At 31.3% G+C, this 19,049-nt stretch overlaps 1 protein-coding gene across 1 annotated transcript in view; it reads left to right on the top strand.

The window, feature by feature from the left end:
* Positions 1 to 15,693: 15,693 nt before the first annotated feature.
* The window catches only part of LOC104603993 (cyclic nucleotide-gated ion channel 1-like), a 43,109-nt gene continuing 39,753 nt past the window's right edge, over positions 15,694 to 19,049 (top strand). The window contains exons 1-2 of the mRNA XM_010268192.2: positions 15,694 to 16,037; positions 16,855 to 17,043. Coding sequence (XP_010266494.1) covers positions 17,012 to 17,043 — 32 coding nt within the window. The 5' untranslated portion in view covers positions 15,694 to 16,037; positions 16,855 to 17,011. The remainder of the gene's footprint in view (positions 16,038 to 16,854; positions 17,044 to 19,049) is intronic.

Genomic DNA, 19,049 nt, shown 5'->3' with positions numbered 1-19,049 from the left:
GGCAGTTGGGGGAACTGTTGTTGATAGTGATACTGGGAGAGGTTGTGCAACACTTGGTGCTGGTGTTGCTGGAATTGTTGCATCTGGGCTTGCATTGCCCGCATGCACTGCATCAGGTCGTCCAACCGATTTTGGCTAGCTGCCAGGGGGACGGCGGTTGGTTCAGCGAAGGTAGTCTCGATGGGGAGAGGAAAGGGGATGTTTGCGGCAGGAAGGTTTGCAGGCGCCACCGCTTGTAGCGTATTCAGATTGGGAATTCCGTCCACCGAGAGGGGGATGGTGAACTGCCCCACACACACCACGGGAACTTGAGGCTGTTCCCCGATGGTGTTTGTCTCTGTGCCGCATCCGGCGTTGCTGGAAGAGGCCATGAGTGTTGAGTTTTTCAAAGAAGAAGAAAGGGGTATGAAAGTTTTAGAGGGAGGCCTTTTTAAGCGTTCCCACAGACGGTGCCAATTGATGATGCACAATCCGGCCGATCTTAACTGTCAACGATCTTGCCTCTGAACTGGGTGGCAGGGACCTGAAACGGAGGGAGAAGAGAAGCTCCGAGGAGAACCCGACGTAAGGGCTCCGAAGCTCAAGTTAGAGTCTTTCAAAGACAAGATAGACCAGATAGCGCAAAAGTTAGCATACCTCGTTCCTAGGGGGTAGGAGCCTTTTATAACCACCTCGCGCACTCACTTCCAGGCTTCCGTCAGATCGGACATTATTACTTCTAAACTCCTGCCAGTTCGGATGTCATTTCCTCTGGCCGGACAGAACCGCCACTGCTCCTTTTGTCGGAGCCGTCTCTGCGGCTAGTAACGACGGTGGCAAGTGGCGGTTGCAGGAGGCCGTTTGAAGTGCGGCTGTCAGGCGTCAGATCCCAAATCAGTCAGGTGCGTCGCCCTTAGATACGGACGTCCTTGGTGTCAGGTACGTTTGGTCAGCCTGGTGTTTCGGAAGCGAAGTGTTGGAGTGGCGAGCGAGATGTCTTGAGTTCGGTTTGGGGAGTGTTCCGAGCTACCATGGGCCAGCTCGGGTCACAGCTTTGTGAGGCTTGGGGCCCAATACAGTTCGTGCTCCTTGCAGGGAGCTCGAGTTCTCAGTAGGGAGCTTGGGTTCTTAATAGGGAGCTCGGACTCTTGGTAGGGAGCTCGGGCTCCTTTTAGAGCGGTCTGGTGGAGTTCGGGCTCAGTAGTGAGCTTGGACTTGCTTTCGGTGCTCGCTTCGGGCGCTCTACTGTCCTGAGTTGCTTGTTTTTGCCACGTGTCGATTGATTGCGAGGTCGGGCCAAATTCCCCTTCATCAATTATGATAATTGTAAATGTAGTATCAAATAATTATGGAAAATATTAGAATTTTCCAATTATTTATTTGAAAAACTTGAAGTTTTATAATTTAACTCTCACTAAATTAAATAACCAAAATTAGTAATTAAATTACCAAAATTATAGTAAATATCAAAATTACTGATACTATAAAAAATAGATTTGTGGCAAGTTTAAAAATTTTATAGTAAAACTTATAAAATATTATTATTTATAATTCCCTAAATGGGATGGGGCACTCCTCCCTATTCAAATGGGGAATTATATGCAAACCCCATCCCCTCCTTGTCCCTAAGTTGGAGCAAAAATATTTTCCTTCACCCCACAATGTCTCTACCCCATCCCTATTTAAGATTCAAGAAAACTTGCCATGTTTGAGCTTTTATATATTTCTAAGAATTTTGATAACAACCTATTTTTTTTATATATTTACAATAATTTTTATATTATTGGCAATTTTCCTTGGGTTTTGGTATTTATTGGAAATTTTGTATTACGATGCATGGGATGGGGCGTTCCTCCATGTCCCTTGCCCCCATAGTCAAGACACTCTACCCACCCCCGCCTTGTCCCTCGTGGATTCGAGGCAAGGCACCCATTTCCCATCTTTGATGGAGAATCCCCAAATTTTCTCCACCTAAGCAACCACCTAAAAATAATATAATTTATTAATATTTTACAAATAATAATTATAAATATTATTATTTAGCTTTCGCTGAACAAAGCGTGCACGTCTCCACTAGTTTTAGTTTTGTTATACATAATATATATAAATATTATATAATGACGCATGTAATATCTTACATCTATATTTTATATTTATACAAATTATAACATATTTTATACATATACTATGTGTCGTAATATAAATTATTATATATTAAGTAAAAGCCCGCTTTGACCAGCCAGGTCGATTATCACCCCTTCTCCAGCTACCCATCTATATATATCCTAAAAGTCGATTTCTCTTCATTCGCTAAATGGAATATTTAGCTTCACAAAATGGAATCTACACGAGTGTAGATAGAGTGCGCGTGCGAAAATTTTAACGAAAAAGGTTTCTTTCCAATCTATTACCTTTATGGGGACCTGCACATGTAAAAACTCTTCAATTAATCTCATCAACCAATGGATTTTTTGCTTTAATTTTTTAAATGTTTATAAAAGCGAGTTCTCTTGGTCATGGGAGTGGCACGTATTATCCATCAAATCATCTCATCGACCAATGGTTTTTTGTTCTAGTTTTTTAAATGTTTATAAAAGTGAGTTCTCTTGGTCCTGGAAGCGGCATGTGTAAAAGTCCATCAAATAATCTCATCGACCAATGATTTTTTGCTCCATTTTGACTTACAAAAGTTGCTTTTAGGGGAAAACGTGTAAAAACCCATCACCTCATTCCATCAACCAATGGTTTTTTGCTCTAATGTTTTAACTTTAATTTTTTTAAATGTTTGTAAAGGTGAGTTCTCTTGGTCCTAGGAGCGATACATGTAAAAATCAATCAAATAAACCCATTGACCAATGGTGTTTTGCTCCAGATCTCTTTTCTCGAGTTTGCCTGTTTCCTAACAAGAGAGGAGGGAGAAGGAGGGGCGCAAAAGAAAGAAAGAAGGTAAGAGGGAGAGAGGAATGAATGTGTGTGTGTGAGAGAGAATGAGAGAGAGAGAGAAGGGATTGGGTTGGGCAGGTAAATAAACTAAATTAAAATGTGTTTTGGAGAGTCCAACCATTAAGTCTAAGTCTGTCAAATTTAAGTTTCAAATGAAGAAGGTGGCGTGGCAGTTTTCTATTGGTTGAGACAGAAATTTTTCTGTCCCATGTGTTTATGTTTTTTATATATAAAATGTTCAATAAATATTTTATATTTGTCATGTTTGTGCATAAAGTATATTTTGTATATTATATAATATAAAATATTAGATATACTATGTATTAGAAGTGTCATAACATAATATTTTTTGGTATTAGTTAATTGGTTTTAAATAAAATGTATCATAAATCCCCTGAAATCTCTCTTCTAAATCTTAGAAAATTTCATTATTTTTTCTATACATTTTTTTTTTCAAATTGGTCAAAAATATTCTTTCCAATAGTAGTAATAACATGATTCAGCGAGAGAAAAGGGGATTTTAGTGCTTGATTTATTCTATGTATTACAATTTTATAGAATTTATGTAGATGTAGGGATAAACATAAAAAAATATTAATCGAGGGGTCATATAAATAAAAGTCCAAACCAAGGAGTGATAAAAGACTAATAATGAAGGATTAAAAATTAAAATTTTCAAAAATTCCATTTCCCACAATAAGCTGGCAACTATTTCCAAAATGTTGAGAGCAGCATTCGTTTTATATTTATTTATTTATATAAAAGACTAATAATTAAATGTTTTTTGGGTACTTTCATTTAAGCAAGTCCAATGGTATTGTTAGACCATTGTTAATAATAATAATAATAAAGTTAAATATATTAATTAATTAATTAATTTCACTTAACTTTAAAATAAGTGGTGGTTAAAAAAACACCTTTTAACATAAGTTAGTTCAGAAAATGGGATCTTTTCTGGCTACAAGGCTGACAACCTATTCTTCAACATTATTAATTTAACAACTTTATTATTTTTGTTTTTATACTTCTTTCATTATTTTTTGTACTTTTAATGTTATACTAACATCATTAACTTATTTTTATGATTATTATTGTTTTTTAATGTAAACAAAAGAACATGATTTTTATTTTTTATTTTACATTTGTTAAAACATTTTTAATTTATATGTATTATTATTATTTCTACTATTACTAATCACTTAATTCTTATATTTTTTATTATTTTCTATTTCTTACCTTTGTTAAAATATCTTTAATTTAATCAAGTGGACTTAGATCAATCAATTAATTTATATTACACATTGATCAAAATGGAGAGGGAGAGAGAGAGGGGGGGTTATGTGGGACACGATGAACCGATGGGGCATGGTGTCATGAGAGTGAAAGATAGGGGTTGCGTAGGACTCGTTGTTGTAATCAGGGGGAGAGACCAGAGAGAGAGAGAGTGGCTTGTGTGGTGTGGTTTCAGGGGGGAAGGGATAGGGGTTATGTGGTACTCAGTGTCATAATTAGGGGGGAGGGAGAGGGGGAGAGGGATGGTTATGTGGGACACGATGAACCGATGAGTCCTAGTGTCAAGAGAGAGAAAGTAAAAAAAAGTGAGGGGGATGCATTGCATAGGACTTGGTGTTGTAATTAGGGGGAGAGACCGGGAGAGAGTGGCTTGTGTGGGACTTGGAGTGTGGTGGCGGGGATAGGGGTTATGTGGCACTCAGTGTTATAATTAGGGGGGAGGGGGATATACCAAGAGAGTTGGGGGTTGTATGGAACTTGATGGGGCCTAATGTAAGAAGAAGAAGAAGAAGTGATATGATTTCAATTGTAATATTTACACTGCAAAATCTATATTGCATCAATTTTCATAGAATATTTTGTCTAATTATAAGTTAAGCAAATTAATTTGATTTAATCATGATAAATTAAATTAGGTAAGTTAAGCAAATTAATTTAGTATAATTTGATTAGCTGTATTAGTTAATTTATTTGATTTAATCATGATAAAATAAATAGATTACTTAACTTAATTAATCTAATTACATGCTTAAACTACATTGATTACTCGAAATTTAAAAATTATAGTTACAACTAATAATTTAAGGTATTTAATAAATTATTTTAAAAATACATTAAGTAAGATTAATTTAACATACATTTTAGAAGTGTATATCCTTGTAGGGGACGGGTGGGGAGGGAAGGGGGAGGGGGGAAGTAGGTATTTAATGGGATTTAGATTATTTAATAGCTTTTCAAGAAAATGTGCCCCAGCTCAAAATAGGTTATAATGATGTATTGGCATATATATATATATAGTTTGGATCATTTATTTTTAGTTGATTTTTTTTGTAGGATACTTCCATGGTGGCTCTATATATGATAAAGTAATTAGGTAATATGCTTTTTAAAATGGTTTTATTCTCTCATAATATTAAATCATATATATATATATATATATATTTGCATCAATGTGAGCTTCAAAATTTGCTATTCTGGTAAATTGTCTATTATGACCCTAGTTAAGAACTGGGGTTGTGTTTGATTTGAAGGAAAAAAGAGAGGAAAACGTAGGGAAAAAGTAAGAACTAAGCCTTGTATAGGTTTTTCTACGCTTTCCTTCCTTTCCCTACTTTTTCCTTCAAATCAAACTAGCCTAAAATCAGATAATTGCATTTCACGTGATATGACGGGTATTAGTGTATTACTTTTCTGATGTATATACCTTAATTCTTTAAACAATATATATGCCTCCCAATTTTGCAGCTTTTTCCCTTCGTCCCAACTCCCAACTGCCGATATATATAGCCGTTGACACGCACCACAAATTCGGGTTGATATTATTAATGCAAATGCAACGCATCTAGCTCTTGTGGTGATGACAAATTGATAATAAAAATGAATTGAACGAGTCTTGGTCAATATAATAGGTTGGCTTCAACGTTTTCTAAATACAAATTGCAACAAATCAATTGCTAAATGTTGATATTTTCAATACAATGAATTATTTATCTCGACTCGTCGTCAACTTGTACATGGTTCTTACTTCTTAGATGGTTACAAAATTCAATTAAATATTGAATTTTCATATTGCAAAATAGGTTTTGTGACACCTTTATATAAGTGGCTATTTTTGTGTGGACATGATCCCTTTTGTACAGCTTGAGTAATCGGTTGAATGGTTAGTGCATGCCTGCGATCAAGTTGGCTTATGTTTCCTAATTAGCATTCAACCATTTTATTTAGCGATTCCTTTTTTAATAAAACGACCATTAAAAAGTCGACCAACCAAATCCAATTCGGATAATGTGGGTTAGTGTAAGAATTTTCAGTTGGACCGATCAGGTTGGGTAAGGGGTTTTTATTGGGTCGCCTCATTTTCACACCAACTTTTTCAAACCGATGTTGAGTTGGATGGTTGAATTGTTCGAACTGAATAGTTAAATTTGTATTTATCACTAAAAAAGCATTGACTTTGTAAAAAAACAGCTGACTGAAGTGGTTGAACCATTGATCCACCTAAGTGGTGAATCAACCCTAACCTAATATTTAGGGCTAGGTTTAGCCTTTTTTGAATGATGACACCAGGACTATGCTTGAAATTAAGGCTGTGTTTGGAATCGGTGTAAATCAAAAATGTCAATTAGATTTTGTCGGCATTTGAAAGGAGTGTGTAATTATGATTAACATAAAACTACAATTCTGGTTCAGTTTTGTATGCATTTGGATGGAGTGAAGTTTTATGTCATGAATCGGTGTAAAACCTCATTAAATATAAAGTTTTACATCGATTATCAATATAAATACTACATCAATAAAATCGATGTAAAGCTTTACACTGATCACATCATGCTTTTCAAAAGTGTAACGGTCACTTTTTAATGGTTCAGTGTAAAACGTCATTGTATACTTTTACACTGATAACATTTTACACCGATTCCAAACACAACATAAGTCTCAATTTGGAATGAATACAAATACAAATACGAAGAGTGCAAAAACTTATATTTTGTATGCATTTGTATTATACATATGTGTATTTATACTCTTTCCAAATTGAGCCAAGAGATTTCTTCAATGTTACTTGCATTTGAGAGGCACTTTTGGTTGAATCTTTTAACAAACGGAGTTCCTACAACTTAGTTGATCATGGATAGTTACCCAAGCAACGTAATGCTTTCGCAAGTGCTTTCTTGTGCTTAAGCGGCTTCAGCGAGTAGAAGGCGATTAAGAAGAATGAAATGACAAGGAAGATTGTGAGGTCTCAAGTTGCGTTCATGGTAAGGTTAGGATTAGATCTTATTTGAATTTGATCCGGTAAGAGCCAGGTTTGGACACCCCCTTATCCTGAAAAACTGAATTGAATTAGAACAGTCGGACCGTTTTGTCAATGGATCAAATTCGAATATACAATTTGATCCGCCACGACCTATTCGATCCGTTAGTTATTAAATATTAAATATCATATAACATTTATATACTTATATATAATATATTATTATATAAGCAAATTATATTGCAAATAAAAGAAGATAAAAGTAATTTAGAGTGAAATTTGATGGATCAACAATTTTGAGGATTTTGAATCAATTGGTGGCACCATCTCAACCTAAAACACGAAGAAGTGGAGATTTAATGCTTGATTGATATTGGCTAATATATATATATATATATACGGTCAATAATTTTTTTCCTTTTTTTTGAATTTTTTATTTTTTATTCTATGTCATTTTTGAAACAACCAATGAGATGCACTTTCCCAATAACCTAAATAATCTCTTCTCCTAAAATTTCTCCTAAACCACCTCTCCCACTTTCTCCAAATTATCTCTAATTCCTATTTATATTATAAATTATCTCTAATTCCTATTTACCTCCAAAATGATCTCTAATTTAGTAGGGAGTTTCTCTCCTAAATTATCTCTAATTCTTATATATCCTCTCCCCTATTTTTTATCTATATATATCTAAATAAATTTTTGATTAAAAAATTTAAGAATTATTTAAATATTCTAACAAATTTATATAATAACTTTAAAATATTTATTAAAAAGTCAAAAAATAATTTTATATTTTTACAAAATATATCACAAATTATGTACTAACAATTTAAATTATACTTTTTCTGGATTATCAATTTAAATGTTTTTCAAATATTTAATAATATGTAATAGATTTAAATAAACAAAATTAAATAACAAAAAAAATCAAATATTTTATAGATTATTTAAACATTTAAATAACTAAATATTTATCATAACTATATTTTAAATAGTTAAAATATCAAAATTATGTAGTAAATTTAGAAAAATTCTTCAAAGTAGAAAAATAATTATAACATTCAAATTAAAAATAATTTAATATACTATAAAATTAATAATGCTATTATGTAAATATTAAAACAAGGAAGTCTAGAAATTCTCTCCTTTATTTGAATTTTTTATTTTTTTAATTCCATGTCATTTTTGAAACATCCAATGAGATGCATTTTCCCAATGACCTAAATAATCTCATCTCCTAAAATTACTCCTAAACTACCTCCCCCACTTTCTCCAAAGTTATCTCTAATTCATATTTATCTCCAAAATTATCTCTAATTTTGTAGAGAGTTTCTCTCCTAAATTATATCTAATTCCTATTTATCCTCTCCCTACTTTTTATCTATATCTATCTAAAGAAAAATTGGATTAAAAAATTTAAGAATTAGTTAAATAGTTTAACAAAATGATGTAATAACTTTAAAATATTTATTAAAAACACAAAAATAATTTTATATTTTTACAAAACATATCACGAAATTATGTACTAACAATTTAAATTATATTTTTTGGATTATCAATTTAAATAATTTATATTTTCCGGATTATCAATTTAAATAAATAAATATTTATCATAACTAGATTTTAAATAGTTAAAATAAAAAAAAAATATGTAATAAGTTTAAAAAATTCCTTTAAAGTACAAAAATAATCATAACATAATATTGGAATTAATAACAATTTAATATATTACAAAATTAAAATTGAAATTATGTAATAATAGTATAAATTATGATTTTATGGATAATTAAATTCAATAAAAAATTAATATTTTAAAATTTAAATATATTACATATTATTTAAGTATTTAAATAACTATATATTTTAAATAATAAAATATTTAACATAACTGAATTTTTAAAATTTAAAATAAAGAAATTATGTAATAAATTTAAAAAAATTATAAAAAGTAGAAAAATAATTATAACACTAGCGGGGACCCGTGCGATGCACATGATTTATTAAGAGAAAGCTAAATAATAGAAAGGGTTATATAATAAAATACCCCTTATAGTTTCATGGATTTACTAAAATCTACTTAGCATTTTACTAAAACACCACTTATAATTTGCAATGGATTTAATCAATCTTCCATTAGATGACAGTGGAAAATGACAATGTTGACCCTAATGTTCATTTAAATAAATTTAATCAAAACAAAATAAAAATAAAAATACCATTTTTACCCTTAATAAGACACGGGCAACCACTCTATTTGCTATATTTGGTCAATTTTATTTTTTATACAAAAAAGTGTTAAGGGTATTTTTTGAATAAAAAATCAAGGGCCTAATGGCAAAACAAACACTTCTGAATGAAATGTTGATTAAGTAAATAAATTGTAAAATATATGGGATGTTTTAGTAAAATGAAAAATATAAGGTATGCTTAAGTAAATATGTAAAACTATAAGGTGTGTAGGAATGACAACGTGGCGGGGATCATATTCCCCGTCCCCAACCTCGATTATGAAATTAACCTCATCCCCGATCCCCGACGGGGATGGGTTTCCCGTGGGGACCCGAATCTCCAAAATGTTTTTTCAGATAATAGTATTTTTTAAATAAATTTATTTAAAATAAATAAAAATTTAAATTTAAAAGTCATGTTGTATATATATAATCAGGGTTGGGGCGGGGCGGGGACCTTAATCCCCATCCCCGACCTCGACCGAGGATTCCTATTAATCCCCGTCCTCACCCCCGCCCCGCCAAAACAATCCCCACCCCTAGCTCCATCGAGTTAGGGAAGTTGGGTTCCCGTCGGGGATGGGGAAAATTGTCATCACTAAAAGTGTGTTCTAATAAATAACCCTAATAGAAACACATAAGAGTATACCATTGTTTTATATTTTCAACTTTTTAAATAATTAATAATTATTCATATTTTATATACTACTTTTAATATTTTTTTTATAATTAAAAAATAATAATAATTAATTTCAGTTAGGTTTATTTATCAAACTGATGAAACCGACTAACCCAATTAACTCAACCCAAGTTTGTCAGTTTTCTAGTATTTTAGGTTGGCTTTGGTTTAAAAATTTTCCAATTCGACCAAGTTGGATCAGTTTCACTTTGCCCATTTGTAAACCGACCAAAATCAAACGACCTAACCATGGATATATATATATATATTTTTATATTATAAATATAATTTTTAATGTGGAAAACTAGGGATTTTCCCATATTTATTAGTTTAAAATGTTTTATATCATAAATCTAATTTTTAAATTTAGTTTTATAATAATTGCACTATAACTTTTAAAATTAAATTAAAATTTTAAGTTTAAATCTTTTGAATAGACTTACTAAACAAAAAAATTGACCAAAACCGATACAACTTGAGTGGGTCAGTTTTCACAAAAGGTTAGTTGGTTTCAGCTAACCAACTCCCTAACCTAACCAGGTCAATTTGGCTGGCTAAATAGCCTATGACCGAACCGAACCAACTCATGAATAGTCATAATTTTAGTTAAACTAATAATCTTATCTTTGACAAATAACAATAGTTTAATCCCCGATAATTATTGAAAATTTATAGCAAAAATACACAATTATTGAAAACATATAGATAATGAAAAATACAATAATTACAGAAATTACAAAAATACAATAAGTACTAAAAATATATTAACTTAGTCAATAAATAGTATAATCTCAAATAATAGTTTAATCTTTAATAAATATTAGTCAATAACTTATAACAAAAATACAATAAATTAAATTTAAAAATTTCAATAATAGTAATTTAATCTTCAATATTTATAGAAAGTTTTATGTTAAATAACAAAAAAATAAAAATAAATTTATACATAATCATTGATAATTCATTTATCACAAAAGACAATAAATATTAAGTTTAATATATATAATTATATAATAAATACATATTAAGAGTTTAAAATTATTACTAATAAATATTAGTTTTTTTTAAGTTATTTTCTCAAATTATTAATTGATATAAGTGAAATTATATTTTTACAATATTATGTGAAAATATTTAATTATTATTAATTTCAATATTATGTTATAATTATTTTTCTACTTTTTATATATATTTTTAAATTTATTAAATAAATCATTTATTTTAACTATTTAAATATAGTTATGTTGACTATTTTATTATTTAAAATATTTAGTTATTTAAATACTTAAATAATATGTAAAATATTTAAATTTTAAAATATTAATTTTTTATTGAATTTAATTATCCATAAAATCATAATTTATACTATTATAACATAATTTCATTATTAATTTTGTAATATATTAAATTATTATTAATTTCAATATTATGTTATAATTATTTTTCTACTTTGAATAAATTTTTTAAACTTATTACATAATTTCGTTTTTTCTAACCATTTAAAATCTAGTTATGATAAATATTTAGTTATTTTAATTGATAATCCATAAAACATTTAAATTATTTAAATTGATAATCCAGAAAATTATAATTTAAATTGTTAGTACATAATTTCATGATATATTTTGTATAAATATAAGATTATTTTTTGTATTTTTAATAAATATTTTAAATTTATTATATAATTTTGTTAGAATATTTAAATAATTCTTAATTTTTTTAATCCAAACTTTCTTTTGATAGATATAGATAAAAAGTAGGGGAGAGGATAAATAGTAATTAGAGATAATTTAGGATAGAAACTCTATAGTAAATTAGAGATAATTTTGGAGATAAATAGAAATTAGAGATAATTTAGAAGATAAATAGGATTTAGAGATAACTTTGGATAAAGTGGGGGAGGTAGTTTAGGAGTAATGTTAGAAGAAGAGATTATTTAGGTTATTGGGCAAGTGCGTCTCATTGGTTGTTTCAAAAATGACATGGAATAAAAAATAAAAAAAGAGAAAAATTCTTGACCACTTTGTTTTAATATATATATAGATAATATTGAAGTTACTAATAATTTAATATTATTTAATTTCACTTATATCAAGTAATAATTCGATAAAATGACTTTCAAAAAATAATATTTATTAATAATAAATTTACTCTTAATATGTATTTGTTATATAATAATATATACTAAAATTAATATTTATTGTCTTTTGTAATAAATGTATTTTCAATGATTATGTATAAATTTATTATGTTTTGTTATTTAACAAAAAACTTTCAATAATTATTGGAGATTAAATTACTATTATTGAAATTTTTTAAATTTATTTTATTGTATTTTTGTTATAAGTTATTGATTTATATTTATTAGAGATTAAACTATTTATTAACTAAGTTAATATATTTTTAGTACTTATTGTATTTTTCATTATCAATATATCTCAATAATTGTGTATTTTTGCTATAAATTTTCAACAATTACTATAGATTAAACTATTTCTATTTATGAGAGATAAGACTATTAATTTATCTAAGATTATGAGTGTTCATGAGTTTGGTCGGTTCGGTCATAGACTATTTGACAAACCAATTTGACCTGGTCGAGTTGGTCAGCTGAAACCAACTAACATTTTGTAAAAATCAACCCACTCAATTTGTATTGGTTTAGGTCGATTTTTTTGTGTGGCTAGTCTGTTCAAAATATTTAAACTTACAAATTTAATTTAATTTAAAAAAATTACAATGCAATTATTAAAAATAAATTTAAAATTTATATTTATGATATAAAACATAAATATATATAAATTCCCACTTTTTTCATATTAAAAGTTATATTTAAAATATATATATATATGGTTGGTTTGCAAATGGCCAAAGTGAAACTGATCCAACTTGGTCGGTTGGGAAATTTTTTAACCAAAGCTAACCTAAAATACTAGAAAACCGACTAACTTTAGTCAATTTAATTGGGTTGGTCAGTTTCATCAATCTGATAAATAAATGTAACTAAAATTAATTATTGTTATTTTTGTATTATAAAAAAAATTTCCCCATCCCTAACGGGGACCCGACTTCCTCGATCCATTGGTGCTGGGGCTGGGGATTGTTTTGGCGGAGCGGGGGTGGGATGGGGATTGAGGTCCCCGCCCCACCCGACCCCGATTATATATATTAAATATACTATTATATTATTTACATTATATATCAAAACATATTTAAAACATTATTTATAATTTAAAATTTTTATTTAAGAAAATACTATTATCTTTAAACATTTTGGGGATTCAGATCCCCATGGGGAACCCATCCCCGTCGGGGATTAGGGATGGGGTTAATTTCATAATCGGGGTCGGGGATGGGGAATATGACCCCGCCCCGTTGCCATTCCTGCACACCTTATAGTTTTACATATTTACTTAAAACCTACCTTATAGTTTTCATTTTATTAAAACATCCCATATATTTTACAACTTATTTACTTAATCAACATTTCATTAAGGAGTGTTTGTTTTGCCATTAGGCCCGTAAATTTTTATTCCAAAAATACCCTTAACACTTTTTTTTTTGTATAAAAAACAAAATTGACCAAATACAACAAATAGAGTGGTTGCCCATGTCCTATTAAATGTAAAAATTGTATTTTTATTTTTCATTTTCTTTTGATTGAATTTATTTAAATGAACATTAGGGTCAACACTGCCATTTTTCACTGTCATCTAATGGAAGATTGACTAAATCCATTGCAAATTATACGTGTTGTTTTAGTAAAATGCTAACTATAGGGTAGATTTTAGTAAATCCATGAAACTATAAAGGGTATTTTATTATATGACCATTTCTATTATTTAGATTTCTCTTAATAAATTCCGTGCATTGCACGGGTCCAACTAGTAAGGAATGTTCAAATGGAAATTCATCAAATTAAAATTTATAAGTCAAATAAGGGGAAACTTAAGTGGATTTTGGTAGGTAGGAATTGGAATTTACTCCTCGCACCAACCTTACAGCCATATCCCACTATGTATTGGAAACATCTCCCCAATGAATATTAAATACAAATACAAGAGATGTTCCTGATGCATAAACCAAGACATGTTGTGAGGTCAATGTGATGTGGGGAGCAGATACATGCCCACTAGGTAGGGGAATTTGGGAATATATAATTAATTGATAGGTCTGATTGGTTAGAAATTGCAATGTAATGGTAGATTAAAGTTTGGAAGGTATCAACTAAAGCTCAGTTTGGAAGGGGTACAAATATAAAATATATAGAGTGCTAAACCTTGTACTTTGTATATACAAATGCAAATATGTACAGTGCAAATACGTACAAAATATAAGGTTTTGCACTCTATATTTTTGCATTTATACTCCTTACAAACTGAGCCTAAGGAAGGAGTGAGATTGGCTTCAGTCAATGCAAAGTCTGTTTGAACACCGTTCAAACAACCTTTATAGCCTTACATTGGGATTATCTCCGTACTCTTGTTCTTTATTTCATGGGAGATATTCACAGTGCAAGGCTATAATGATTGTTCGAATGAACTTTGCATTGACTGAATCTGATTTCGCACATACACAAATCTGTAGAGTGCAAAACCTTGTATTTTATATTATTTTTCTATGAATTTGTATTATACATATTTATATTTATACTCTTTCCATACCGAGCCTAATGAAAATAGTTAAAACAAAATCTTGGTTCGATCAATGGGGTTTTAAAATGAAAATTGGCAGGTTAATGGAAATGGCTGAAATAGAATCTAGTTGGAATGAAAGGGTAAGCGTGGGTGTTTTAGGGAACTTTTAGTTTTGAGGGTTGCGTTTTTAACGTTCACCTTCAAAGGCAGAAGCATAAATACAAATATACAAAGTAATACAAATATATAGAGTGCAAATATACAAAGCAATACAAACCACAAAGTTTTTCACTCTACATATTTATATTTGTATTCCTTCCAAAATGAGCCTAAGTGCTGATAAAAAATTGGGTCCAATGAACATACCACGAGGAGCTTGCGTTGATCTGATGATTTCGCGCCTTCCATCTTCAAGGGTCAGTGGCAACTGGCAAGCGAAGACGAGGAATTCGAGTCATCCACATTTTCACTCACTACGTTGGGCCAATTATCACACTCCACGTGTCGGATTGACGTGCATCGTCATTTGGGCGCGAAGCGGGTGGAGGCATGCGCCAACCAAAATCATATTAGATAAACGGACAAAGGCTTCACGGGTCACGCTCAGTCGGCCACGATTAATATCGTTGTCTTTCAGGGATACAAAGGACAAAAAAGATTTATAACCGAAACCGATGCAAGATGAAACTGGATTAACCATTTTGGTGGTATTCGGCCTATCGTAGTCTGTAGTTCCCAAAATCAAATGCGTTTTCTGCAAAACCCGATACAATAGACCATCTAAAGGATTCTAATCCAACGGTTATATCTGAATAATTGCAACTCTGGCTCCTATTAGAAGTTCCACGGTGATTCGGCTTCGAGTCAACAGAATCTCTGCCGGGGGATTTGACTCGTGTAACGATTGCTTTTCTTCTTGCGCTACTTCCAAGTATCTTCCCCTTTTTGTACCCACAACACAAACCTTTCCCGTGGTCTCGATAAGAAATTAAAATCGTTCTCGCTTTATTCATCTCTGTCCTTGTTATGTTACTGTTCAAAAACCAGTCTTCGCTTTTTTATTCTAAAGAAAGAGAAAAACAGTTCAGACGGTCGTTGCCCTAGAAGTCTCTGCGAAGCTTCATTTCATAGCCGCCTGTAATTCAGGGAACTCTTTCTTCTTCAACCCAGAATACCTGTTCTTCCTTCTTCCCTGGATGAACAGATAAGCTTGTTTGATGCGCTTCATGTTCCGTTCTGGCTTTCTTTGTCCACTGGTTCTCCTTATCTGTCTGTGAACTGACCCGCCCATTAAGGCCAGGTAAGTCATTTAAAGCTGTGAGAAACGATTGAAAAGTTCTGAATTTCTGGACTAGTTTGTTGGTTCTTCCCTTTGCCTGCATAATTTGGTTTGTTGCCGTTCGGTCTGTGCATGCTTTGTTTGAATTAGGTATTGTGATTTTTCCTCTTTTGTTTCATCGAAATTTTCAGTATCCGCCGAAATTACCTTATAGTCTTGACAGGAGTAGTTAGAATTTTGTCCCCCCTTAGAGTTTTATTTGGAGTTTTAGGATACATGACCTTTTAAAGCATGTCCGTAAAGACAATCCAAAATTTTCCTGGTTGTTTATAGTTGGTTGGTTCGGATGAGGAGTTGGCGTTTGTCATCTTGCGATTTAAGACCGTTTCCACCTATGTGAAAGTTAGGTGATATGATTTATACTTTAACTGCCGTCAGTATCAATGGTGATGCCATATGGGAATCCGAATTCCAGAACAAAATTCCATAATAAGTCAAAATATGCTAATACTTTACTGACAAATGCTGAGCAATATGGTCGTTCTTTTGCTGGGAAAAAGCAGAATTTTTGGCCCAAGTTGCAATATAGGATGGTATTCATGTTCTTCTCTTAATTGCAGACTTTAATGTGTCATTCTGTAATCTATATATGGATATTCATTCAACCGAAACTAAAGAGGATGCACGGTTGCTGCCACTTGTTGATAAAGAGCTGGTTGATGTTATCATTCATTTATCATCCAAGCAAACCAACTATATTTTATCTGCTATTGAGCATGCTCTGTATTGAAAACTCTATTGAAAATTGTGTCCACTGACTTGCGACTTTTTTTTCCAGGTTATGTCTTTAGGGTACACTTTGAGGTTGAAAAAGAAGATAACACTTTTTAGTGGTAAAAATTAATTGTGTCTAGAACATGGAAGAACATCTCTGTCCTTTTTGAGAGTCTTAAGGCTAACACTCCATATCAGACACTGTTCCCAATCGAGCTAATATGACGAATTTCCGTCAAGATAAGTTTGTGAGGTTAGTTCCTTGAAGTTTGTGTACCTTTTTTGTGTTTATTAGTTCCTGTTTCAATATTGTGATCTTAAATAATAGTTTTGAATTTTGTTTCTTTATGGATTTTCAGTTCTTCTGTATTCAGTGTTGTAGTATTGATCTTGATAATTAGGTCGTGGTTATGGAAGATAAACAATAGTTGTACTGCTTAGTGGAGTAAAGAATTTGTCTTTAGCCTTATTACTAGTAGTGGTGATTTTGCAATGTGGACCTTTAAGATTTTTATTTCTATTAGGGAAATTTAAGTTGAAAACTAGAAATGAACTATCTTCATGTTCCATGGTATCATTTGAAATTGTTCTTTAACGTGTCCAAACTTCATCAAACAAGTTCTCCTGGCATACTAACTGGCAATATTATATATAGCTATTCAGACATAATCCCAGTACTCTTCTGCATGTTTGTTGTAGGATCAGATATCCTTCCTCTTAAACAGTTGCTTTACAATCTGCTTCAAAATTGGAAAGCTACCTCATTTTTTTAATTCTTTTGGATAAATTTTAAAAATAGTTATTACTTTCAAAACATGTTAGTTCTAGTTTAAAGTACATTATAATGTAAGTGTTCAAGGGGCCAGATGTCCAACCTTAAACACTATTAGCTATTACAATAAATAAATAGGTGAATTACCTTTAACTGCCAAAATTCTAATGTTTAGAAACTAAGGTTTAAGATATACTGAAACCCAGACGTACTTGATCAAGTAAGAAGTCAAGCCAAGTCATGGATGGACACCTCATTTTCTGTGGGATTCATGAGTTGACATGTACCCAGCAAATAAATGGGAAAACTCATCAGGGAAGTCTTTAGAATCAGTGGTTATTTGGTTTAAGCACATTATTGAATTACCTTTGAGTTGGCATTACCAAGCAATGGATCTTTATAACTGCATGTTCACATGTATAGGAGCAGCTATGCATATTTCTTGTTTGTAGGATTCACCCTGTAGAAGACTTCCCTAATGTCTTTGGAAGATGATGAACAGATTTAAGGGGGGAGAGGAATTGGATAATGAAGTGAAAGGAGCTTAAAATAATGAACGGAGGACAGAATCTGAGGAGAAAAAGAGAAGTATGGATTATGGAAGAGATAGTGGCTGTTATCAGTTTGACAGTTATTGGTTGGTTGCTGCTGCTTCCAGAGTTTCAAGGGTTGAGGAAGGAAGATTTTGGTGCTGATTTCTGGAACTCTCTGAATGCATAAAAGAATTGCTGATGTTCTGTTTTATCTTGAAATATTTGTTTTGTTTTGAAGTGAGGTTGTAATGATCTCTTGTTTTTCTAGTGGTGGTGACATCTGGTCACCTAGTTATGTTTTTAATGTTTTCCTTTTAGCAATCAATTATTTTCTTTATTTATCTTAAAAAAAAATATGAGAGCTTGGAGAAGGAAGAGACACAAATAGATGAAACCTTTGGATTGGATTGGAAGTTAGACTTGGAAAATAATTATCAAGAAGGAAGCCAGGTTTAGAAAGGAATTATGCCTTTTCTTTTTTATGAGGAGAAGTTTTTGCTTTTATGATATTTGCTAATTAGAAGAGAAGGATAGACAATGAGACATAGGAGTCAAAGAACAGATGGGATCATGGGTCTTGGTTCAGTATATCCAATACAAGTGGTTGACCATGAGGAAGAGGTAGGAAGGGAAATTCTTAGATTGGAGGGGAAGGGGATGCCACAATGGTGAAATGAGTGTAGGGAAGGGTAGTGATAGTGGGCTTTCTAAGTGTTGAGAGTTATATTGTATTTGGGTATATTTGTAATATTTGTAATATTGTGGGGACCTATTTGTATTTGTGGGAGAAAAAGGGGCTTCTATGTAATTCTGATGTATTTCGGTCTTGTGTTTATTTAAGCAAGTGGTTGTGTGAGATTAGGGTTTGAAGAAGAGTGAATGGGGAAGAGAGTAAGAGTGTGTGTGAGAGAGAGAATTGTATCTCTTTTTCTCATAGTGAATATGTTTCCTCTC

Source organism: Nelumbo nucifera, chromosome 3, assembly GCF_055504915.1.
Source record: "Nelumbo nucifera cultivar China Antique chromosome 3, China Antique-T2T, whole genome shotgun sequence".
Classification (NCBI taxonomy): Eukaryota; Viridiplantae; Streptophyta; class Magnoliopsida; order Proteales; family Nelumbonaceae; genus Nelumbo; species Nelumbo nucifera.
The sequence above is the reverse complement of the archived record's forward strand: the minus strand, read 5'-3'. Positions and strand labels throughout refer to the sequence as shown.